Below are 25,628 nucleotides of genomic sequence, written 5' to 3'. Positions count from 1 at the left end.
AAGAGGAGCCAGGAGAACACAGAGTCTTAAATAAGATCTCTCCCCTCTCTTCCTGCCTGGAGTGAAGCCCTTTATGAGTAAGCACCAATGGAGGGATGCCAACACAACGCAGCAAAACCAGCCCTGTCATTCCCAACCCAGGGCTCCCAACCGCAAATCATTCAAGGGTAAGGACACAGAAAGAGGAGCAGAGGAAGAGTGTGGACATAAAGTCAGACCACATCTTGGGGAATGCACCCCTCCCACCACTCCCAGGAGGTGTGACCTTGGACGAGATATCTCTCTGAGCCTCAGTTTCTTCATCTGTAAATGGGGCAATGACAAGTCCTGCCTCATAGGTTTGCTCTGAGGATTGAGTCCATGTAGGTGAGGGGCTTTCCAGAGTGCCCATCACACAGTAGAAGCTGACTACATATTAGTGTCTCTATGAATACACCGTTACATGCGCTAGGATGATCTGTGCAATGAATGTATTCTGTACTATACAACACACAATCATATGCCAACAATTGAAAACTAAACATGGTGCGGACAGCGTTCTGGAAAAGGTACGGGCAGGGGCCCTGCATTCACTCTGGTTTTTATCTCCCACAGAGCCAGCTACTGCACAGTCCTACCCTCAGCAGGGCTGGGAAAGTCTGTGCAGGAGAATTGGCATAGACTTCGGTTTCCTGCATCTTATCCCAAACCTCAGCCAGAAAAGGCAGCACCCTTCCACTTTCCAGGAGAAGGGCAGCCAAGCCTGAAATGCCCCTATTTAATGGGATTATTTCTTCTCCTTTATAAGTCATATCTCATGGGAATGTTCATTTTCTCTCTGGCAGCTCATCAGTACAATAATTGTTTCACAATGTAATAACCCATGTATTAAGTCAGATGAGAACCTCCTTGAAATATTATTATCCTGAATCCTCTTCCATAACAGGGAGATAAGTTTTAGATCTCACCCAAGGAGATTTCGTTACCAAAGAACCCAAAGCATTTCATTACAGGTGCTTTCTCCTACAAGAGGAGAGACATTACTTTTTATTTTTGTTATTATTATTTCATAGACCAAAAGGTTATTGTTCTATGGGTTCATTTTCAACAGCACTGATGCTTCCTAATCATACCGTGTCATTTACTTCCTTATTAGGTTCAGTGTTTCCTGCTTTCCCCACACTGCAGTATAGGAGGGTAGGGGGAAGGGACTCTATTTCTACACTGTTGTTTCTCAATCATCTGGGACGGTACCTGACATATAGTAGATGCTCAATAAATATTAATATACAAACGGAAGCGAGCACATTTAGAGCACATTTCTTTTGGAAAGCGACCACAGTTGATGCAAAGATGTATCTCATTAGAATTCATTTCAACCTCTTTTATTTCCTATTCAATTATTTTTTGCCCCCATTCTGTGTTTGTGCCAATAGATTTTTTATGAGATCAGAACATATCTCCAAAAATCAGAATTAAATCATCCACAAGAAGGCTATGGATTTCAAAGCATACCAGAACTCCTGGCGCTAAAATGCTTCAGAGAACGTGTCACTCACCACAAGGAGGCTCAGCTCCACACCTTTACTGGGGGCATGTTCTGCTCACTGCAGAGGAGGATGTCTCCACCACAGTCACCAGGGAGCCCTTCCATCACCCAGGCCCACAGGGGACCAAGAGAGAAGACACTGGCAGAAAGTGCAGATTCAGGAAGTATGAGGACTAGAAGGTAATTTCATTTAAACCCCCATTCTTCAGATGGGAAAACTGAGGATCCAGAAGAGCAAAGTGGTTGTTCGAATGCACACGGTAATTAAGCACAGCCAGGTGAAGAAGGCGGATCCCGCCTGTCCCCTTCCCCGTCGATTTCCCTGTGTGTGCATGGGTGTGTGTTTGAACTCTTAGCAACAAGATGTTTTAAAAGGACTCCCTGTTAACAGCTCATCCATAATTTTGACTCAGGGATGCTGCTGATAGAATTCTACTAGATTCCCTATCCACCCCAATGACCTAGATCCTACATTGCCCATTAATGACTCAAGAGCCTTAAAGACTTCCTGAGCTAAAAGATTCTTCAAGATCATCTAGCCAAATCTTTATCTCACAGATGAAAAACGATGGGCTAAGAAAAGTGAGCTCCCAGGTCACAAAGCCAGTTAACAGTGAAGCTACAGCAGCTGGGACCGCTGACACCCAGGAACACGTAAGTTACACTGAGGCCACTTCTCAGATTAGTGTGTGACTCTGCTAGCCTCATCAGGATAAGGAGAAAATAAGAAGGAATTGGGATACGATAAGCAAAAAATCCAGTCTAACCAAGCATATCTCAGGTCCAAAACGAAAACTTTTCCTTAGAGCAAGAGAATATAATTCTAATAAGAAAACTAGTAGCAAAAGAAATCTTTTTAGGATAGGGACACATACATACGTGTATGCATGCACACATATGTATGTGCATATAATATAGAGTACCACACATACTATATTAAGAAGATGCTTATTTTTAAAAAATACTTGACACTAGGTATATAATAAATTAACAGTGCTAACAATGGCAACAAAATGGATTGCTAGTGCAAGCCTATCTTGACACAACATTTTTTTAAGTTATCCATCAATGTCTGCACAAAAGAAAATACACATATTCTTTGAACCAGCAATTCCTCTTCCAGGAACCTGGAACTATTGACAGAAATAGAATTATACAAATATATGAATAACGGTGTTTATTAAACCATCGTTTCTAGCAGCAATAGGAGGAAAAGAAAAACATTCAGGTGGTCTATCATTAGGGTTATGGCTGAATATACTGTGATACAAACAAATTATGGAGTCTTATACAACTGTTATAAAATGAGTTATCACAGAGCTGAAGGGATGTCCATCACGATTAGTGAGGAAGCCAAATTGTGGTGCAATGCAATTATTTGATACAATTTCTCATACAAACACCACCATCTCTAAAACACTTCACATGTGAAGGCCTGGGAACCCTGGGTGTTTAAAGGAGGAGGCAGTGATGGATGCAAGGGGGAAAGATGATGAATGTGTTCTTCACACATTTTTGTTTTCACTGATTACAACGCATGCCTATTGCTTTTTAAATAATTAACTTAAGCCAAAATTCCTAAAAAATAAGGACAGAAGGAACCCACAGAGAGTCCTCCAGGTTCTGTTTCAGCCTTCCTTCTTCCCTAGTAGACCCCAGGACAGCAGGAATACTCTGAATTCAGGGAAAAAATGAAATCAACGCAGCAATGAGAAACTGAAGCTGTCTCTCTAAGCCCTGGACTTCCAGGACTATTCTCTGATCAAGTTACTTTCCCCACTAAAGTGTTCTAGTCCTGGTCCAGGATGTGCCCTGTACAGTACAGCCCAGCAGCACTCTCCTGTTAACCCAGAAAGGGACCTCAGTAAGGTGAGCGATGACTCAAGAAACTTCATCTCTCCCTGCCCTCCAAAGAACCTTGTACCTATAAATAGACCATGAAGAACCCACTTTTTGGAAGCAGACCGAAGCTAACTTTGGCAGGCAGGCCTCTAGGGTGCCTGAGCCAGCCACTTGAAAAGCTGGCTTTACCACCATGGGCTTCTTAATCCAGTCCTGACTCTAAGTTCCTGAATGAAAAGTGACAGAACCATGAACATAAAGGCCCTGGCTGTGACAGTGATGACCACTAGGCTTTGACAATTATAAAACTGCATTACCTGAAGCACGAACTGTGCAAACCCTTCGGGGCTAGTGCTCCAAAGAGAGCTGCCACCATCAACTTCTAAAACTCCAAGAGCATTGTTCACATTAATACATACAATGTTCTTTGTAGGGAGACAGCCCCCTGGTCCACTGCAAATTCTGTCCTTCAGCCAGGACTCGGGAACCAGCAAGGAGAAGGAAAGAGAGGTTGACTTACCAAGCCAACTTCTGTTTAAGTACACAGACACAAACACGGGAGGCACCGTGAAGAAATCCACTACAGAGTTCACTTCCAGCCAGAACCACAGCTTATCATTGGCTGCAATAAACTGGAGGAAAGAAGAAAAAAGAAAGAGAAAAAACATGAGAAGCACGGTGCCGGCATCCAGTGTACACTCTTTTGTCAAAGGGTAAGGTTTGAGTTTTCATAGGGGTAAGTTTTGAATTTCCATAGGGCCACCATGCCCGGCTAAATTTGGTATTTTTAGTAAAGATGGGATTTCACCATGTTGGCCAGGCTGGTCTCAAGCTCCTGACCACAAGGGATCCACCCCGCTCAGCCTCCCAAAGCGCTGGGATTACAGGCATGAGCCACCATACCCGGCCTAGTTCTATTTAGTTTTTAAGGTCTGGAGGGAGAGGTTATGTCCTTCTCATATCTACACAAAGCACATGCTTTTATGGTTGGACACACACGTTTTCTAGTGCCCCATATAGGGCCCTAAATAGATGAACTATATGATATGTTAGTCTTAACGGAAAGATCAGGCAGTGTATTTTTCTGTGGTTTTCAACAGCTTCATAGGGAAGATTGGGTGATTTTACTTTTATTAGACTCATTCATGTAAATATAACTATAAATAAAGCACGTATGTATACATTCACACACACACGTACACACACACACACAATTCTGTCCATCTACTCTCCTCACCCTCCTTTCATTCATACTCACAACTTCTCTCTCAGGGCTCAGCTAAATGAACACTGCTAAACATAATTTTAAGAGCTGAAGAGGTTTATTTCTATTTACTTTTGTTTTATTTTATTTTTTGAGATGGAGTCTCACTCTGTCACTCAGGCTGGAGTACAGTGGCATGATCTCGGGCTTAGTGCAACCTCTGCCTCCCAGGTTCAAGCAATTCTCCTGTCTCAGCCTCCCGAGTAGCTGGGATTACAGATGCCCGCCACCATGCCTGGCTAACTTTTGTATTTTTAGTAGAGATGGGATTTCACCATGTTGGCCAGGCTGGTCTCGAACTCCTGACCTCAGGTGATCCACCTGCCTCAGTCTCCCAAAGTGCTGGGATTACAGGCGTGAGTCACCACATCCGGCCTATTTCTATTTAGTTTTTAAGGGAACATGGCATTGTGTGAAGAGAGATGAGAAACAATCCACCCGTGGATACATCATCAATTTTCCTCAATCTATATTTCTCCCCCTTGAAACAAAACTTAAGTGAATTCCAGAAAATGCTTAGCTAAGGAGCGGGCTCTCTCCCAGACTGAAAAGCAGAATGCAGGTGTGCTGTCTCTCCTGGAAACACTGGGTTTTATCTTGACTGTGAGAGCAGATGCTGATGGGGATGATCCCTGGGTCCCAGACTGAAACACCCCATTGTGATACTGAGTAATGTTGCACAAACTTACCCGCAAGCCAAAGTAGAGAAGGAAGAACACGTTGAAAGCCATGTCGATCTGTAATGTGAAATCTTTGTAGAAATTCTGGCAGGATTCTATTGGGCTATTAGACAGGAAGAAGAAAAAGCAAGAGGTAAATGACAGGTAGTATCATCCAGTCTCCCATGATGCTGAGAAGTGGCAGTGCTTAGGATAGACGATGAAATGAATATTCATAAAAGAAAACATTTGGTCTTTCTGCCTCCTGGGATCATCAAGCAAGCATTGCCAAGGGGTCTTTCCATTCAACCATTCGGGAACTACTGTTCATTTATTTGTTGCTTTTGAAATTATTATATATCTATCATTTTTTATCATCATTCAGCAGTTGAACGAAGAATCTAAAGAGGAACATGCAGATACCTTGGAGGAAGGACAAGCAGGAGAGGCCTCCAAATTCCTTAATTTCATATTAACCCTTAAAGAACTTCTTTCTTTCTTTGAGAGGACACATGCCAAAGCTAAAACACAGTTCTTCATGCTCTCCAACACATTGGCAGTGAGGCCCGTTTTCAATTAAACACAGTGGTTGTGTTTTGGACCTTTTAAAAAACATTAGTTGATTAACAAATATAGGACCCAGGAGCATCTCAAGAAAGCTAGAGAGGAGAGGATCCTGGGTAAGGTTCTGGCTAGACTAAGCACAGACTTTCTGTGCAGGACTCACATCTGGGGAAAGAAGTATTGTCCAACCGGCCAAATTCAGACCATTAAACCAAAATGTTGAAGCAGTACTCTAAGGGTTAATTTTCTTTTTTTTTTTTTTGGCATGCATGCTAATTGACTTGGTGTGTGTGTCCAGCAGCCAATGCGAACCCCCAGCACACTCTACTTCAAGAGTCGCCAGTTCAAAAGGGTACTACTATACAAACTGGTACAAGACCTGTGTGCTTTCCTGTGTCAAACTGATCAGAGGATCAGTGTGTGGAAACTCCCAAGGTTTGGGCTGGGTGGGAAGCAGGAAAGCCGCATAAACACTCAAAGCTGTGAATGGAAATTCATATAGTATTCTGTGATCAGTAGGTAAATAGTAACACCCAGGCCAGGAACGTGAAGGTGAAGTGAGGTGAGGGAAAGGAGACAGAATACCAACAGAAGCAAAACACTTTCCCTAAAGGGAAGCGACATAGACCTCCTCCCTCCAGGAGAGGGCCAGCTTGAGAAATGGAAGATGAAGGATTTTCTAGCAGTGCCAGTTTGGAAATCACTGTGTGCAATACCAGTTAGTATAGTTGCACTTCTGTAAGGACAACGCTTGGCTGTTCAACAGGCAGGAATCTGTGCAGTAGAGGAATTCAGGGCCCACTTAGAGGCAGGGTGAGTTAGTCTGTGGGAATCTCCGATCATGTTCCATGCACTGAATTTATCCATTCTTCATCTCTGCTACAAGTCAAACATGCCCTACGTCATCTCCCAAATCACGTGGAAAAATCTCCAGACAAGCATTAAGAGTAACCTATATTTGCAGTCACAAACTAGGCAGACTGAACGGAAAACAACACTGAAAAACAGTTCTTTAAAAAAAAACAAAAACAAAAAACAAAACAAAACAAAAAAAAACAAAAAACGACAATTGCCAGGTTTTCACTAAGATAGGGAAGTGGGTATAAAGACAGCATGGAATTTGGTTAGTTCAATGCTGAAAGGAGACACAAGCAAGGAAGCCAAACATCACAGCCTGCCATGGCTCTAGGCCTGCTCTCCTACACAGGTACTAATTTTGATGAAAAAAGGAAAATCCAGGCTACAGTGAATCGGTGACACTTTTGCAATTCTCAGGCCATGGGGGTGCTTGTTTTGTTTCAAAAACAAGACCCAAAAGTCCATGGGTGTCAGAGTTCCCAGTCACTCTAGTTGCAGTGAAAAATGTGCATGAACTGGGTTGACCAGAAATCCTATAGATTCCAGGGTTGAAGAGACAATGCATCTCTATGCTATGGAAGCCACTGGCAGGATACGTTACTAAAGAGTAAATGGTGTGTGTGTGTGTGTGTGTGTGTGTGTGTGTGTGTGTGTGTGTGTGAGAGAGAGAGAGAGAAAGAGAGAGAGAGAGAGAGAATAAGCAAACAAGGATGGGGAGATCTGTAGGTAACTACTGTACTCAGGTGCTCACTTGTGCCAGCGGGGACTCACGTAGCTATGCATTATAAACTCATAGTCATCAAGATTGATGTATACGCAGTCAAGGGGAGAGAAAAAAAGTATTGGTTCCCAAGACTATCATGGAAAACTGACTATTGTTTCACCAAGGCCAAAACCTGACTGTTGCCCTCACAGTTGTTATTGGTGGAGTTACTGGTGGCATATTTGGGGCCATCGTGAGTTCCCTAGCTCCTATTAATTCTATGGCCTCTGTGGTTAATTTGGTGGTAACCTAGAAATACAGCTAATTGGAAAAGTATTTGCTAGGCTGTGGTAGAAAATGGAATAGCTTGGGGAGAGATGTGAGCTGAATGCCACGGAGGACATTTGGATTCAACATAAATGGAAACAGGTATTGAGAAGAGCATAAGGAATTGGCTGCAGCAACTTCTCCACTGTTTCTTACCTTCCTGGTCCTTTCTGTCATCTCTTCTCATAATGCTTATGTTCAATGGCCACAATGAAAGGGCTTGAAGCTAGAGGACATGGTGTTGAAAAACGCACCTTAACAACACCCCTGGTTTACAGGAAACATGTTGAAGCCATACAAGACCTTTTCTCTAATCCTTTCAAACAATTTAGAACTGATTTCATCATGTTTCATTATCATTCCTTGAGTACTAGACTTGGAGCTGAAATAGTAGAGGAAGTAAATGATGCTGCTGGCACAGGTGGCTTTTCCTCTGACTGAAGCTGGAAGGTAATATGAGCAAACCCCAATGATATGAGGGGGCAGGGGGCAGGCAGAGAAGCAGGAAACTCTGGGACAAAAGACCCAGGTAGGATGAGTGGGCAATGTACTTTCTATCCCTTTTAGCTATTTCCTGCTTGCCACTACAGCCCCAGCAGAAATGTCCTGCCTGATTTTTTCAAGTGGCAACAGAACTGTTTATCAGATCCCCTCTGAGATAAGTCCTCTGAGTGCCTATAGTTCACAGACTCGCACAATCACAGACCACAGAGTGGAGCTTCCAAAGCCCCATTATTTCATTCCTCAGACGGAAACAACCCATGGAGACATTCACTGATCCTTTAAAAAGAGAATACATAATTCAACAACAAAAGAGTTGGCCATATCAACCAGGATTTATTTTCCTCCCAAAGAGACTTTATCTTAATGATTAATGCACATTACAGGATGGAGAATGAAATACAAACACCTCTCCCTTCTTGTGTAAAGTAGGAGGAGTTTCCTTGTCTAGATACACAGAAACTTCAAAAGCTAGCAAAGAAATTATGCTTTAAAGGAAAAAAAAAAAAAAACTACAAAGGAAAGTGACTCTGGATCACACACAGACTTAGATTTCCAGTCTGATGAGGCATATCCACCTCAGAAGGATTTACACAGTATATGTTGCCATAGGAAAAAAAAGGCGGAGTTTTACGAACTGAAATAACACAGTTCTGCCTCCGGTGGTAAAAAACTGACTTACCCTAAATTGCTACAGGTTAACTAACTTAACTTACATCCTCTTTATAATTAGAGGATACAAGATACTTGGTAAGTGACAGACTATTCATTTCTAGGCTCCCATAATCCATGAAACAAGTGTGATACTAAAACCATAGGCAAATTTAGCATTTGGACCAGGACTCCATGACTGGGCACCTTCAAAAGAGCCTCAGTAAAGAGATGATTCTTACGGAGTAAAGGTTCAGTTGTAGGGTAGAGGTTGAAATACAAACTCCTGTTTCCTCTTGGCCATCAAGTGAGTATATCATCAGCATTTAGATGCCTCTACAGAGGAAAGTAAGACTCACCCAAAGTAGGAAGTGTTTCTCTTTCCTCATCTACTTAGTAATCAAATTTTCAAAAAGACTCTTGAGCAGGAAGATGCAACAGACCTTCCCGAAGACTGACTTAAGAACTTGTCTTTTCAGAGCACCAGGCAAGTGAGGGCTACACAGGTTTTCTTTCAGAGGGCAGGAGCTCTAAGCACAAAATCTCACTGCTAGCAGTGCTTCCTCTGGGCACCTTCCTCATCTCCAAGAGGGAAGGATCACCCCCTCTTCACAGCCTCTAAACTTCCCTGGGTTTGCTGCAGTCTCTTTTCCCACCTTCCTGAGTCTGGCTGCCGAACCCTGTGAAGCTACTTCTCCAGGGTAGTCGTTCTCAAACTTTGGCATGCAGTTGGAGGGCTTGTTAAAATCTTGCTGGGCTCCATCCCCAGTCTCTGATTTAGTAGATTTGGGGGTGGGGGCCTTAGATGTTGCATTTCTCACAATTTCCCAGATCATGGGGATGCTGCTTCTCTGGGAACACCACTTTGAGACCTGCCACTCCCAAAAACCTTTCTTGCAACTGCACACTAATTATAGGTGTCACTGCTCAAGAAACTTCCCATTCAGACCTGAACAGAGATGATTCAGTGTTTGAGCCTGCCTCCAGATAACCAGCTGCATACCACTTAGCTAATTGCTGAGATCAAGGAGTTGAACAGACATTTTCTGTTTTAGAGGCAAACGAGGGGGTGAAAAAATTAAAAAGATACAGGGAAGCAATTGCAATGCCACTGTGCAAGCTTCACCAGTGGACATTCCAATTAACAATCAGAGAGTACCTGCTGAGCACATTTTTGATTAAGATTAAAAGGAAAAATGATGAAGTACAGATGGGGAGGGGTTACGGAGACCATCATTTATAGGGGATAAAGAAATGGTAAGTAGCTTGAAAATAACAACAACAATAACACACATCCAAGATGATTTAATAGGGAAGGGACTGGCTGAAGAACAAGATAGCATTTTGTGAAATAATTTCCAACATTCAAATTCTCCTCACTCTTGTGGCTAGTCCCTTTTTAAACTGAATGGGGCCCTCTCAATTCCCACCTGGATTATGAACAGGCAGAGTTCAGGCCCACAGCACCACAGACATGAGTCAACGCAATAAGCCTAATGATTCTAGACTCTTCTCCAAGTCTCACCTCTGCAATGCTGCCAAATTAATTTAATTAAAAGATGTCATTCGTCCACCATCATGGTCCCCTCCTGTTTCATACATGAACTCTAAGCCCGGCTAGGAAGAACTTTTAAAACCTAAACTCATCCTACATCTCCTACTTTATTTTCTACTATGTTTCAGTCCAAACTTTTGCCTTCATTATTTCATGAATGTGACCCATGTATTACCTAATTTTAAATCTATGCCTTCTCTGTGGCCTCTTCAACTGCTCTTTACTCTTTGTGTTCAAACCTTGGGCAGTCTTTGAGGCCAACCTCAAGACTTGATTCAGCAAACTACTTGTGCCCTCATTGACCTCTCCCATCTCTGAATTCCCATGCTACTGGGAGCAAAAAATTCTAAACTGTCTCATTATGTTCATATTCAATTATTCTTCAATTCAATGTAATAATACCTGACAATTGTATAAAATTTACATATGCTATTGCATTTGGTCCTCACAAAATGGCAGAATGACGTAGATATTGTGCTATAATCCCCATTTTACAGACAGAGAAGCAGAGGCTTAGATATCCAACCAAGACCCTGCAGTTATGTGGTAGAGTTAGGATAGAGACGCACTAGCCTTGTGCTATACCACTTCCTCTCCAGATGGAGTAGAGCCTTCTTGGAGAGGAAGAGGAAGCATAAGACATAGTGTCTGCTATCTACAGAGCCTCATCTGGAGCTCATGCAAAAATGATGGGAGTGATTGACTGACTCATAAATCCTTCATAGAGGAGGACAAACTGCCCTAGAAAAAAATTCATGTGTCTGTTGGGTGGTCTAGGAAAATGCATAGGAAGCAGATGTATTTAACCTGTACCTAACCCTGACCCTGCTCAGTAGAGACTGTCATAGGGACACTAATAATCCCCAGAAGACCTCTCTGGGACCCTGTGTGGGGCGGTGGCATCACAAAGACTGATCCCATCGGCTGAGAGGAAGTTCTTCTGCTTATAGAGAAATAACTCCTAGTTATCAATCTGATTAAAGATGAATGACCCTTCAAGTGGCCCAATCTTCCCTCACCCTCTCCTATTCTAGGAGAACAAGGATGAAGATAATGAAAGCTGATAATACTTAGATACCCTGAAGACTCTTAATTATGAACTAAATGATTAATAAGCTTTGCATCCCATTCGATCCAATCAAAATAAATTTTAAAAAGACATCATATAGAGATGGATTTTTATGGAACTTATCTATAACCAAGAGGGAGTAGGTCTAAGTGATTTGAAGTTTTCCTGGCTATGTCTGGACATACTGGATAAACTAAGTGCCTCAGTTTTCCTGCCTACAGAACTGGAATAAAAGCATTTAGCCAGCCAGAATATTGTGAGACAGACTAATTTTAAAAGGGAGGCAAGTCTTTGCAATGTACTTCAAATTAGAAACTGATATTATTATTCATAAAATTTAAGATCACAGAAAAATATTTTGTGAGCTAATAACAATAATGGATTTAGTGTAAATGACATGATACTAATTCATCATCGAAAAAGCAATAATATTTATATAGAACATTTTCTCCTGAACTGGACAACACCCCAGGACTGCCCTGAACCTGACTGGATCCAAGCTGAAAGCTTTGTATTCTTTTGTTTTCCTTCATGCTACCATTTTAATTATCTTATCAGAGCTGTATACCTAAGAGTTTATCTTTCTAATATCGATTCTTCTCAGGTTTACACTGGACGGGGCATGTGTTCAATAAGTTGTGTAGTTTTTAGTTCTACCAAACAGAATAAAGCATCTCCAGTTTATCCCAGAACATCATGGAGTGGTTACCTTCTAAGATGTGGTTATCTTTCATGCGTCAGTTTGTGGGCAATCATTAATCAATAGTAACGATGATAACACCAAAATGGGCTCCCCCTTTTTTATCTTAAAACATTTTTCTTAGACCTTGAAATGGCTCTAATGTAAATAGAAAACAGTCTTTGTTACTCTGCAGTATTGATCAATTATGATCCCATGCCAGCTGGTCATTTAACTGGCTTTATTGGGAAGTCATCAGTTATAGGTTTGTATCAACAGAACTATTAATCCTTTTGATGGCAGCAGGTTCCTAATTATAGCTCTGCTCAGTTGAACAGATGTGATCCAATAGCCACAAATATATGTATCCCATGTTGAAATGAATTGGAGCATACCGGAAAGTAGTATAAAAACCCTCACAACTCTTTAGAATCCGTATATGCTCTGCATTTTTGAGCTTTGAGTAATATGGAGAATCCTGAAACAATGATAGCAGTTGACTTCAGAGCAGTTGTAAGGCTCAGGATGTCTACCCAAATAATTATTCCTAAGAATAAAACATTCTTCTAGGAGACAAATAAAATGACATAGATTGCTAATGGAGAGAATGGAATATGTCAATTCCTTACAAATTTCTCAATAAAACACACACAGATCATTTGTTTTCGTGAAACTCAGATGGTGAGAACCTCTTGTTTGTTATGAAGCTCTTTTAAATTTTATCTAATAAGATTTCAATATTATATCTGAACTAAGAGTCTCCTTTCCCATCTTCATTCCGTATTTTTTATCCACAATGGAGCTAGATAGGTCTAGCAAAAGCAAAATATGGGCATTACAAGTTGACCTCAAAAGTGTTTGGCAGCTAGGTAGTTGTAGAATTCAATGGAAGAGTTAAAGTTCCAGCTCTGTCACTTATTAGCCATAGGATCTTGAGCAAATAATTTGACCTCTTTAAGCCTTTGTTTTCTCTTCTGTAAACTGGGGATAAGGTTATGAATTCCCAAGGTTGTTCTAAGAATGAATCAGATGACTCAGCACTCAAAAGTGATAGTAATTTCTAAAACTAAGGTAATAATCATAGTGATAATAGTAACTGTTTGTAGAAAAGGCCCGCCAAAAGGCAATCATTCAACTGAACAATAACTGATAGGATCAATTGTTTCTATTTTTTTCATTTATTTTTTCATTTGTATCTGCTTTACTGCCTCTTTATCTGGTGTTGCATTGTAATCCAAATGCCCAACAGGCTGTCCACTGAGCTATTGTGAGATTTCACAAATGCCTAGTATAACTCTATAGAGTATTAAAGAAGAAAAAGTGAAAATTATATTTCCATGAAGGTAGCCACACAGTCTCATCAATGCTAAATAATTAACCAAGATTTCTTGACAGAGAAAACCATTAGTCACTTTAATGAGTGGCCACAGGAGTTTGTGTATTCTTTTTTCCTGTTTTTTTTTCTTTTTTCTTTTTTTTTTTTTTTTAAGAGATGAGAGCTTTCCTTGCCTGGTTGGCTTAGCACAGATCTACATAAAAGGCAGAGATCTGAACCAGTCATATGTCTTATAAGTATCTCTTCTAAGTTTTCTTCTGTAAGAGCAAGTACTTTTTCACTGTTACACTCTTGGAATGATGTCCAAGACAACCTATCCACTAATGCTTGTTTTCTCCAGCTTATCTGCAGACTACAATTATTTCAATCACAGTTGTTACCACAGTAGAATTAGTGTTCATATTTGCCAGCAACTTTTATGTAATAAATCGGAGTTAAGCTACTATATAAAACAGAGTCTTTCCAAACAAGTATTGCTTGATTTTAGTTTTCACTAAACTGTCTGAGGAATCATGACCGACCAGTTCTACTCACTCATTCCCCTTCCTCCATTGTCTAGCCATTCCCTCAACCTTTTGTTTTTAGGAAACTCTTATCTATCTAGAAGAGGAATGGGATGGAGTAGATTATCCAAATAGCACTAAATGCATATGCATTCATGCACATATACCAGAAGACAGAGTGAAAGTTCTTCGAGGGCAGGGTCAACGAGCCATGTATAGGTATGGAGTGGTTCATGTGGGCGGGCACCCACACAACATGTATAAACACAAATATCCACAGCCTCCCTGCACAAATATATGCTGTCGGCCCAACCCCAACCCCACCCCCACCCTGGGACCACCCACAAAACAGGACAGCCTAGATGAGGTGATTAGAAATGGGGGAAAGGAAGGAGAATAGAAGTCCCAGGTCTGAATGGAGAGCTGAGAATCTAGACACAAAGCCTGGCATGGGGAATGGAACCTCTGACCCCTGGATCCATACTCCTGTCACATCTATAGGAATTTAGTCCTAGGGAAGCAAGAATAGACTATTCATGTGACCACCACCTTCTGCTTCCTATGCCTTTTTTTGGGATATTAAATATTGCCACCTATGTGCTAGGAGACTGATAAGCAATCATCTATAACCAGGGATAGCCAACAACCCCAAGCCATTGGGGAGCAAGGACCTGGAGCTCACATTTCTGAAAGAGAGGGCATCCTAGAGAAAGTAGCTCAGGGTACAGTTTCAAAGCACTTCATATCAAGACTTCCCAAATAAGAAGCCCTCATATTCATATAGGGGATGGCAGAGGCTCCTAAGAGAAAATAAGAGCTCTCTATTTGCCAAAGGCTGGCCAATCAGGGCACGGTTGGGCAGGTAGGTTGGTACTCCCATAGCATTAACAGACTTTCAAATCATTGTAATACTTCTTTAGGCTGTTACTAGATGCAGACTTCAAAATTCTGTCTGAGCCTTCTCCTGATATTTGCCTTGGACTCTCTGGGCCTCCCCTGGTCATCTCACCAGTCCCCTACTTAGCTTATGCCTTATACTCCCTTTTCTTGCCATCCTTCCTGGCTTTGACATAGCCCTGTCATACCTGGATGGCATGACCCTAGCAATGGCACCTTGCTGTGGGTCTCCCTGCAAGGATTTGGAGTAAAGAAGCTAAAACTATTGAATCCACAGCTAGAACCAGCCTGTTCTGGGTTCCAGACTGGCAGTTGGAGATAATGAGATGCCTAAGATGTATCTCTCTCTTATTCTGAACCTTAGTATTTCAGCCAGTAGCCTAAGAGGTCTATTACAGTTCCAACTCTTGTACCTCTCGGCCACATCTGTACTCAAGCAGAATGGCACACAAGCACCTCAGTAGGGCACTCAAGGTCCACACTAACAAAGAGTACCAATGCTGACAACCTGCTGATACTGAATGTAGGAAGCCTGAGAACATCTGGGAAAAAAATAATTATGTGAAATATAGTTGTTCCATTTATCTGCTGCTTCACTTTGACAAACAGACAACAATGTCCCATAAAATATTTAGTCACCACAAGGACACCAGCTTATTTAAAGTTACACATGAATTTATATGTGACGCTGAAGGATAATTATAATAGCTTAGTTTCTAACATCTTGAAGTTTTGTTGTTGTTGTTGCTGTTCAGGAATTTTTTTTTTTAAGAAGACTCAGAGAGAGACCTCGTACAAGTCTTTCTGATATCTGGCATAGAAAACAATGATACCTTTATTGCACAAGGAAATAAAATAGCTGTGTCTTAGCTCCGTCTTTGGCTGACAGCTAAGGCCTGGAAGTTTTGTAAGTTTTCCTATTTAGGAGTTTTGTTGAGAGCCTAGCAGCCTCACGGCCAAAACGGAGTGTCTGAGATGCTGCTGATTAGAAGTCATGGGTCTGCTGAGTACAAGGCTGGAGTCACTCCTTAGGAATGTCATAAGTGACCTGGGCAGTAGAAACCAACATCACCATGGAAAATCAGACACGATGAGTTACCTTTAAAACAAACTGTCATCATTAACAGGGCAAATGGCAATGACTTATTAGCCCCTGTGATTACACAATCATATCTTCAAGTATGCACACTTTTCATTTCCTTCTTGACAACTTCATGAAAGTAATGTCTCATCTCCTGGAACGTTTCTTTCCCTTTTTTTTTTTCTTTCCCTTTTGCTTCTAATTAACATTGAAAATCATTTATGTATCAAAATTTGGTTTCCCCTGCCCATGTTTCAGAAATAATAAATAGCTGGCCGAGTGTGGTGACTCATGCCTATAATCCCAGCACTTTGGGAGGCCAAGGTAGGCGGATCACCTGATGTCAGGAGTTCGAGAGCCACCTGGCCAACATGGTGACACCCCATTTATACTGAAAATACAAAAATTAGCTGGGAGTGGTGGTGAACACCCGTAGTCCCAGCTACCCAGGAGCCTGAGGCAGGAGAATCGTTTGAAGATTTTGAAGAGGTTGCAGTCAGCCAAGATCGCACCACTGCACTCCAGCCTGGGCAATGGGGTGAGACTCTGTCTCAAAAAAGAAAAGAAATAATAAATAGCTATTTCCACCATATCAATGACATCCACTAGACTTTTGGATATAAATTTGGAAAGAAATATGATGAATTACATGCCCAGTGGGGTGAAGTGTCTTTCTCCTTGCTTCCTCCTGCAGGTCCTTCTTTTAATTTTATTGTCCTATCGTTGAACTTCTCTGGAGATGTTTCTCCTATCATTGTAAAAACATCTCTGTGAGAGGCCTAGGATGGCCCCAGGAAGCTGATTTCTTAGGATTTTCTCTTCTGTCTCTGTGAATGGATCTCTGTATCCCCACTTTCTGTTGGGCTTCAGAAATCCTTTCATTTTATGAGGAATCACTGTGTTTTTCTGGAAAAGAGTAATGGGTCTCTGTACTGAAGAATCTCACAAAAGAGAATCAGATGTTTCCTTTGCCAAGCCCCCAGATGAAAGTGTTCATAAAATAAGAATATGTCAACGTGCTGGGCAGAATTGTCTGCCTGCACAGGTCTGTACTGTAATTCCATCTAAGCTCCTTTCAAAAAGGGAAATGCTCCCATTCAAAGGATCTTTTAACTGGTTACCAAAAGAACATGCTATGAAATTCTAAGCAAAGTCCATTTTAATAGAATATATAGATAGGATATGTTTAACAGAATAGAAGGATAAAAGGAATGTGGGAAAGCTTCAGTATACTAGACCCCCAGATAGTAGAAGATCAGATTTCATGAAGAAAACATAAAAATAAGATAAGAAGCATTCAGCTTTGTTTCATTCAGACTGCTTAGTGCCTAGTCTTGGGCTAAGGGATGCTGACAAGCTAGTATCATCCAGAATTCTCTAGGAACTGTTATTCCTACCCTAGGATTATCACAGCTTGGGATGCCTCGCCTTTCATTTTTCTCAGTTTACAACCAAGGCATGTCTAAAATGTAAAGTATCTATTTGAAATGACAAAAAAAAAAAAAAAAAATCAAGTGAGAAAACAGATCCTGACAGTTGTGTTTTATAAAAGTCCATTCTGAGAATACAACAAAGAAGTACACAAGTTTAAAAAAAAAAAAAGGAAAAGAAAGCACTTTCAAAGTAAGTCATTAGATAGCCCTAAGGCAAAAAATATATATTTCAAGAAGAGAAAATGATCACAATTTACAAATCAATGATGTTGAATGCAGTGCCAACATGCTTTAATAAACGCGCTATTTCTTTCTAGTAGTACCATTTTACTTCTTTTAAAGTTGAATTAATGGTTTTCCTAAACACGATACACTATGAGAAATATCAATAATTGCATTTCCTGAGGCATTTAGCCCAAGAGGTGCTTTTAAAAGGTATATGTATTTATTTACATATTTGTTAGATCTAAGCAAAATCAAATCAGGTAACATTATTCAGAAAGACATGAAAGGGTATCATCATCCTGGTCACTTGGTGCACACCCGTGTGAAGTCAGGAACATGTAGGACTGATGATCAGGTAGGTTGTTACTTGGGAAACTGGCCCTAGCTTCTAATTCTTTGTCATTAGTCTTTGCTCAGCATAAACCTAAAAACGGGAGATTTATTTCTCTCTTTTCCAATGTCCTAGTCTTGAATTTTCAAGGGACAGGGTGGCCTCTGTGATATCACAGCAAACTGAGGGCACAAAGGGATGATCCAGGAGAAGCCTCAGGCCCAGTGCTTCAGTGTATTAGAATGCTCGCTGCTTTAATTCATGCATGCGTCCAGTGCTCACCACATTCAGGGCCATCAGGGAAAGCACGTCAACATGCATGGGCAGTGCAGGAAAAGAATCTGGTTAACCTGGAGGCGACAACCGAAAGGGGGAGGTTGCATCATGCAATGAAAAACCACAGCTTGGCCTTAGCTGCCATGCAGAAAGGACCTACATCAAAGAGTCTGCAGTGCGGCTCCTGGGTAAGAGTCGATATGAGAGAGGTGAGTTACTTCAGCAATGAGAAACACAGGCAGAAAAATGTTCAAACCACTCTAAACAGAACACTGTACAGAGCGCTGGCATTACACGCGAGAAGAGGCAGCTTTGGGGACAGGGAGGGGCGAGACAGAGGGAAGGTGAGGACAGAACTGGTCGTTACTCAGTGAAATGGCTTCCCTGGCCATCCTTTCATATGTATGTATTTTTATAATGTATTTCACTTCAACAAATAACCTCATGAGAGTTTTTAACGTCAACCATAATTGTTAAGATGTTATGAAAATTCAGGAGAAACAAGGCATCAGTTACATAACAATACACACCATGGTTTCCTGTAGTTACAGTTCATTATAGAAGCAGAGCTGAAGCTGGTCAGATAAATAAGAGACAGTTAAGTGCCAACATCCTTAATACTTTGGTTACAGAGCTCATGATGACTCTCAAGGCGTAACATAGTGTTGAAGGAACTCAACAGTCATGAAAGCTCGGGTGGTGCAAGGGTAGGGACTCTATGCATCTATACCCCTGAAAGCCATTTATAACCCTGAAGTTAACCACACTGTCAAGTGGAGCCATCTTTTCTTCATCTCAGCACGAATGGCAGGTGAATAGTGAGCTCACCCCATACATATTGACCATTTAGCAGAACCCTAGTTACAGGTAAGAGTCTCAAAGGTATTTCTTATCAAAATCAATTCATCAGCAAAAAGCATATATATGTGAGATATATATATATATATATATATATATATATATATATATATATCTTAACATTTTTCTTAAAGGAGTATTAATACTGTGTTAAATTCATCAAGCTTCACTCTACTGTCAAGGCTACACTGGATGTCTAAAAACTAGTTTCCTGTAAACTCCCTGCTTAATATAAGGCCTGTTATCATTTTTCTTGCCTCTTCTGCCTTTTGTGATCTCTGGTACATTGAACACAACTCAAAAAATGGTACGTTCTAGTCCTAACTCACAGTTCCTGCCTCCTAGTTCTGATAGGGGAAGAGCAAGCCCCGTGCTTATAAATTACTGCTTCTAAAATGTTCTCCAGGAGCTCAGCCTTCTGATTCCCTGTGTGTATATGATTGAAGCCTTGATAGGGAACTTAGGTCCAGTGTGAATGAGCAGTGCACTACCTCCACCTTCCACGCTCAGTGAGATCTTAACAGACCCACTGAAACTTGAGCACCAGCCAGATCACACGGATGAATGCAGGAGAAGGGAAACACAGGATTCCTCCTGACACTACCTTCCTCATTCTTTGAGATGCAGCTGTTTCCACTTGATCACAATTTATTCTCTCTTATAGATTAAAAACTCAAAGGCTTAGTTGAATGACATCTTTTCAACAGGATTATCTTTTTGAACAAAAACATAATAGTCTGTATATTCATTCAACAAATGTCTCTGAGATTTTTTCTTTGGTGACAGGCACTATGCTGGTTTTGGAGACGTATAATTCAATAAAACATGATTCTTGCTTGGGAGTAGTTTTCCATTTAGCAGAGAAGTCTTCCCAGATTTTAATTTCTGGCAGCAGATATGCAAGAGCAGCTTGTTTAAAAATTCTACTGATTATCTTGTACGACCTTGGATATTTAATCGTGCTGTGCCTCAGTGTCCTCATTTATAAAATGTAAATAATACCTACCTCCTGGAGTTGTTGAGAGAAATAAATGAGTTAGCAAACGTGAACTGCTTTGTTAGTGGCCAGCACATGGTGGATACTATGTCAGTGGTAGCTATGATCAGTAGTACTCAGATACAAGTAAGAAGCAAGGGACTCTGGAAGCAGAAGATCGCCTCTGTCTAACTTTTGCAGTAGGCCTTGAGTGAGGATTAGAAACTCATCAGGGTGAGAAGGCAGGGGAAGGGATGGAAGCAGAGGGCTAAGCTTGGGCAGAGAGATGAAAGCACAGAGAACACAGTGCATTCTGGGAGTAGAAGGACACCTCATATAGAGCCTAAGTAGATTGTAAGGTTGGCAAGAAACAAGGCCAGACAGGAGACCGTGAAGCATCTGTGTGCCCTGGAAGCATGTCTGCTCTTTATCCTATAGGAAATAGGGAGTTGATAGAAGTTTATTTATTTTTTATTTTTATTTATTTAGTTTTTGAGACAGAATCTCGCTCTGTCACCCAGGCTGGAGTGCAGTGGTGCAATCTTGGCTCTCTGCAACCTCTGCCTCCCAGGTTAAAGCGATTCTCCTGCCTCAGCCTCCCGAGTAGCTGGGACTACAGGCGTCTGCCACCATGCCTGGCTAATTTTCGTATTTTTGGTAGGAATGGGGTTTCACCATGTTGACCAGGCTGGTCTCGAACTCCTGACCTCAGGTGATCTGCCTGTCTTGGCCTCCCAAAGTGCTGGGATTACAAGCATGAGCCACTACACCTGACCTGATAGAAATTTAAATGCTGGAGAGTGGTACGATTATCCTGTCTTGTAGCAAGTTAATTCTGGGGACAATATAGAGAAGGAATTCGAAGCAGAAGGTTGTGAAGATAGAGGTCAATTAGTCTAATTAAATCCCCAAGGAAAAAAATAACCTATCCACATACTAAGATGAGCATCATTGTTGCCATATAATTACAGTATCTTAATATCCTGGGAAATACTCCTTCTTCAGCCTGCTGCTGTCAGGGTTCTTTAGGCAGAGGAGATTAAGCTCACAGTATCACTGAAGCAATTTCCTAAACCACATGGTTCTCTGTCCTACCACGGCCCCCATGTCTATTGCAGGAATCTGTGTCACGGAGAAATGACAGCACATGTCTCTTAATCTTCTGGAAAAAAAAAAAAACCCACGCTAGTAAGAAGCTGTTCTTTCTGCTATTTGGAGAGCAGTCTCTAAATTATAGTCAGAATTGACATAAAATGAACATATTTCAGTACCTCAAATAGTGATACCTGGACATAGTAGACACATGCCAACAATTATAGACAACAGATTACAGACAAATTGTATACATATGATCACACCTAGGCACATAGAAAAATTACAGTGAACAGTTCTGCTGCATCCACTATTAATTACCTAAAGAACTTGGTTAGTCATACCATCAAGCCATCATACTTAGCTGCCTTTTAAGTGTCCATCCAACCCTGTGCACAGTTAGGATTTCATGAGCATGTTGGAATGGTGTTCTCTCCCAGAATCCTGACCTTTAGATTTAGATGTCCTTAGTTTCCAGAGGGCTGCCTGAAAGTATGAATCCTGGGGTGTGCAGGGGATGGGGGGGTGCGGCTTTCTTTTGGCAGGAGTTGACAAGAGGAAAGATGCCATTTTCAGGTAATGTGCTTTCTCTTTAAAAAGTGACCAAGTGTGTTTGATGCTCACTTAGCTCAATTTTAACCATGGTGGGAGCTCTGTACCCTACGCTGATAAATCAGAAACAGGAAAGTTCTGCCTGTGTGCTGCTGTGACCATGCGGTCATACTTGTTTGGTGGATTTCCATTTGTTTCAAGTCCATTCTAGTTTGGAGTTTCCATGAAGCCAGGCCAAGTGTACAAATGCTAACACGGGGAAAACGAACGCTCTACACATGGACTCACGGAGAAGACAATACACTGAACTCAGAAAAGGATACACAGGCAGAGATTCCCTAAAGTGGCAGCCACCTTGCTGCTCAGCAGACACTCAGGGAGATGCTCCAGGCAGCGATCACTCAGCAGGAAGGCATGCTGGGGAAGGACCTCATTTCAAAGGAGAGTAGAACAGGCCTAAGTGCTGGGATTACAGGCGTGATGCACCGTGCCCAGCCTGAAATTAGTATTATTTTAAAGTTCACACGTGTGACCTTATAAAAATGTTGGTGCTTATTTGTAAGTTATTTCTTTTTCTTTTTAAAATTCAGTTTCTCACCAGAGAGTTTCATTGTGCTGATGGAAGAGTTCTGTATATTGACTGGGGAGGTAATAAAACAAATCTACATGGGATAAAATGTCTTGGATCTATACATAAAAAAAAAAAAAGTGCTTGTAAAAACTGGCAAAACATCTGTACTTGAGTTTACAGCAATGCGCCAATGTCAATTTCCTGGTTTTGACAACATACCATGCATGCCTATGTAGTGTCAGGCCTCTGAGCCCAAGCCAAGCCATTGCATCCCCTGTGACTCGCACGTATATGCCCAGATGGCCTGAAGTAACTGAAGAATCACAAAAGAAGTGCAAATGCCCTGCCTGGCCTTAACTGATGACATTCCACCACAAAAGAAGTGAAAATGGCCGGTCCTTGCCTTAATCGATGATATTATCTTGTGAAATTCCTTTTCTTGGCTCATCCTGGCTCAAAAAGCCCACCACTGAGCACCTTGTGAACCCCACTCCTACCCACCAGAGAACAACTCCCTTTGACTGTAATTTTCCTTTACCTACCCAAATCCTATAAAATGGCCCCACCCTTATCTCCCTTCGCTGACTCCTTTTTCGGACTCAGCCCGCCTCCACCCAGGTGAAATAAACAGCCATGTTGCTCACACAAAGCCTATTTGGTGGTCTCTTCACACAGACGCGCATGACATGTAGCATAGAGCACTATCATGGGGAAAGCTTGGAAAGGACACAGAAACTCTGTCCTGTTTTTGCAACTTCTTGTGAATCTTAAACTATTTCAAAATGAAGTTCAAATTAAAAAAAAAACAGTTATTCTCCTGTTTGGTTTTACTGTAGCCAGATGTCAGGCTAGTGGTCTATTTCTGGTGATATGAGCCTCTGAATGTCTACAGACTGATTTCTTTAACAAACATTTACTCAGCACCTATTATAGGTATAATACTGTGTTCAATTCCAAAAGATATAAAAGAGGGATAAGAAACCACAGTGATACAAATCAATATTAACTATCTTAATTCCTTTCTCAAAGGAGTGCTAATTGAGGCAAACACATCATTTACCTACTGCACAAATTCTCAGAGACAATCCCCCAAGATAATCAGCTATCAATAAATGTAGGTCGTTAATGTAATAAGCAAGCTTCTAGAATTAACCCACAGTAATCTCTTCAGGTAAGCAGATGTCAGGTAACAAGCTGTGCTGAATAATGCAACTGATATGATGATGACTGTCTTCCTTCAGATACAGCTGGTGCAGGTTAAGCCATCCTTTTCCTTAGTTTTTCAGTCCCTGTGTTGTCCTTCCCAGAACTCAGTGCCCACCGCACTGAGAGGCCGATAACTGATACCTGCTTAATGAAGGTGCAGGGTGACACTAAGAACTACTTAGATTTTAAGAAACAACTGAAAAGGCTTCAAGAATGAATGTCTAACTGGTGGAATTTCAGGTACACTGCAAGTTAGAAGAGGAGATGTTTTGGAGTATAGGTGTATTTACAGCCCTCTCAAACTTACCCAAGGATGGCCATCTACCACTCTCTCTACTAAAACAAGTTGTCATGAGCAATTATATTGGAAGTAAAGTCAAGGCCAAATGAGGCAGTAAGGATGGATCCTTAGAATGCCAAAGACTTTGCAGGGAACATGTCAACAGTTTTTATCATTCTGAGAAGCTGCCTCTAACAGTAACAAAAGGAAAACGGAGAAATGTGCAAAGAATAAAATCTCCTGGAATTCAAGCCTCAGCAAATGAATACCCAGGAAGAGCCAATTCAATCCTTCCTGAAATAGAAGATGTGTCACTGCTGTTAACCTGACACCGTTATTACCCGCAAGTGGCTCGGGCTTTTAAGAAGTCTGGAAGTCCCACCTTTTTCTTGCTGTTTAAAGGATAAACAACTAGAACAGCTCAATCTGGGAATGAATGAATTTTTCAAAGCATTCCCCAAAGAGCTGGGAAACTCCTGCTATGAAGAAGGGTCCTATCCAAATTACAATAATTTTTAAAGAAGTTTTGTAACAGTGGAAGACGGAAGACTCCCAGAAATATTTGACATCTGTAAGAATGAACAGCAGCTAAGAATGGATGGGCTGCTGAATTCACTCCTCTATTTCACACCCATGCTATTCCCTTGCAAGTTCTTCCTCATCCACCTTTGAACACTCAACTCAGTGGCTGCCTCCTCCAGAAAGCCTGCCCTGATCCTCCTCCTGCCCAGAGGTAACTGAGCCTTTTTCTAGGCTTTTCTTCCTGGGTGCTTTTGTTGTGGCGCTCATCACTCATGAAGTGGTAACTTATTTGTTTGCGTTATCTGTCTTCCTTCCCTGCTAGACTGTGAGCTCCTGAGGGGAGAGCCTTGGTGTTTTGTGTCTGGGTTCCCATCATCATGGTACCTGCAAAATAGGCCCTCAATACATGTTTAAAGAAGAGGAGAAAAATAAATGAATTGAGGGAGAAAACAGAAAAACCTGGAGGAAACTAATTATAATTCAACAGTACCAAGATATTAGTGAAGTCCCATCTCCCAGCATGGTTTCAAATGGCCAATTCAGAACTTAAATTAGGCTGGGCATGATGGTTCACACCTGTAATCCCAGCACTTTGGGAGGCTGAGGCGGGTGAATCACTTGAGGTCAGGAATCCATACAAAAATTAGCTGGACATAGTGGCGGGTGCCTCTAATCCCAGCTACTTGGGAGGCTGGGGCAGAAGAATCAGGCTGAGGCTGAGGCGGAGGTTGCAGCAAGCCAAGATCGTGTCACTGCACTCCAGCCTGGGGGACACAGCAAGACTCCCTCTCAGGAAAAAAAAAAGAAAGAAAGAAAGACAAGAAAGAGAGAAAGAGAGGAAGGAAGGAAAGAAGGAAGGAAGGAAGGAAGGAAGGAAGGAAGGAAGGAAGGAAGAAAGAAAGAAAGAAAGAAAGAAAGAAAGAAAGAAAGAAAGAAAGAAAGAAAGAAAGAAAGAAAGAAAGAAAGAAAGAACTTAAATTATATGACAATTACGTAAGTTACAATATTCCTACAATCCCTAGAGGATGAGGTGCATTCAAAGGACTGATTTGTGGACTCCTCCCATGTTCCAGGAGAGTTTCAGGTGATCTCACCTCATGTGTGCAAGAAGAAGAATGGGAATGACCTTGGAGGTAGCAAGATTCACCACTCAGCAAAGCCATTTGACCTTACTAGCCATGAGAGGTCCAAGCCCTGGGAAGGCTATGGGAGAGTTAAAATGTCATAGGAGAGTCTCCCTGAGGGCATTCGATTTCTCGGTCATTAGGCATCACAAAATCTAAATGCTT

At 41.5% G+C, this 25,628-nt stretch overlaps 1 protein-coding gene across 12 annotated transcripts in view; it reads right to left on the bottom strand.

The window, feature by feature from the left end:
- Window positions 1-25,628, bottom strand: part of KCNMA1 (potassium calcium-activated channel subfamily M alpha 1) — a 755,994-nt gene that overhangs the window by 299,026 nt on the left and 431,340 nt on the right. For all 12 annotated transcript variants that reach the window (XM_015147202.3, XM_015147203.3, XM_077944845.1 and 9 more), the window contains 2 exon segments: window positions 5,324-5,417; window positions 3,891-4,002 (listed from right to left, as the gene is read on the bottom strand). In XM_015147202.3, coding sequence (XP_015002688.1) covers window positions 3,891-4,002; window positions 5,324-5,417 — 206 coding nt within the window.

The sequence above is a fragment of the Macaca mulatta genome, chromosome 9 (genome assembly GCF_049350105.2).
Source record: "Macaca mulatta isolate MMU2019108-1 chromosome 9, T2T-MMU8v2.0, whole genome shotgun sequence".
Classification (NCBI taxonomy): Eukaryota; Metazoa; Chordata; class Mammalia; order Primates; family Cercopithecidae; genus Macaca; species Macaca mulatta.
The sequence above is the reverse complement of the archived record's forward strand: the minus strand, read 5'-3'. Positions and strand labels throughout refer to the sequence as shown.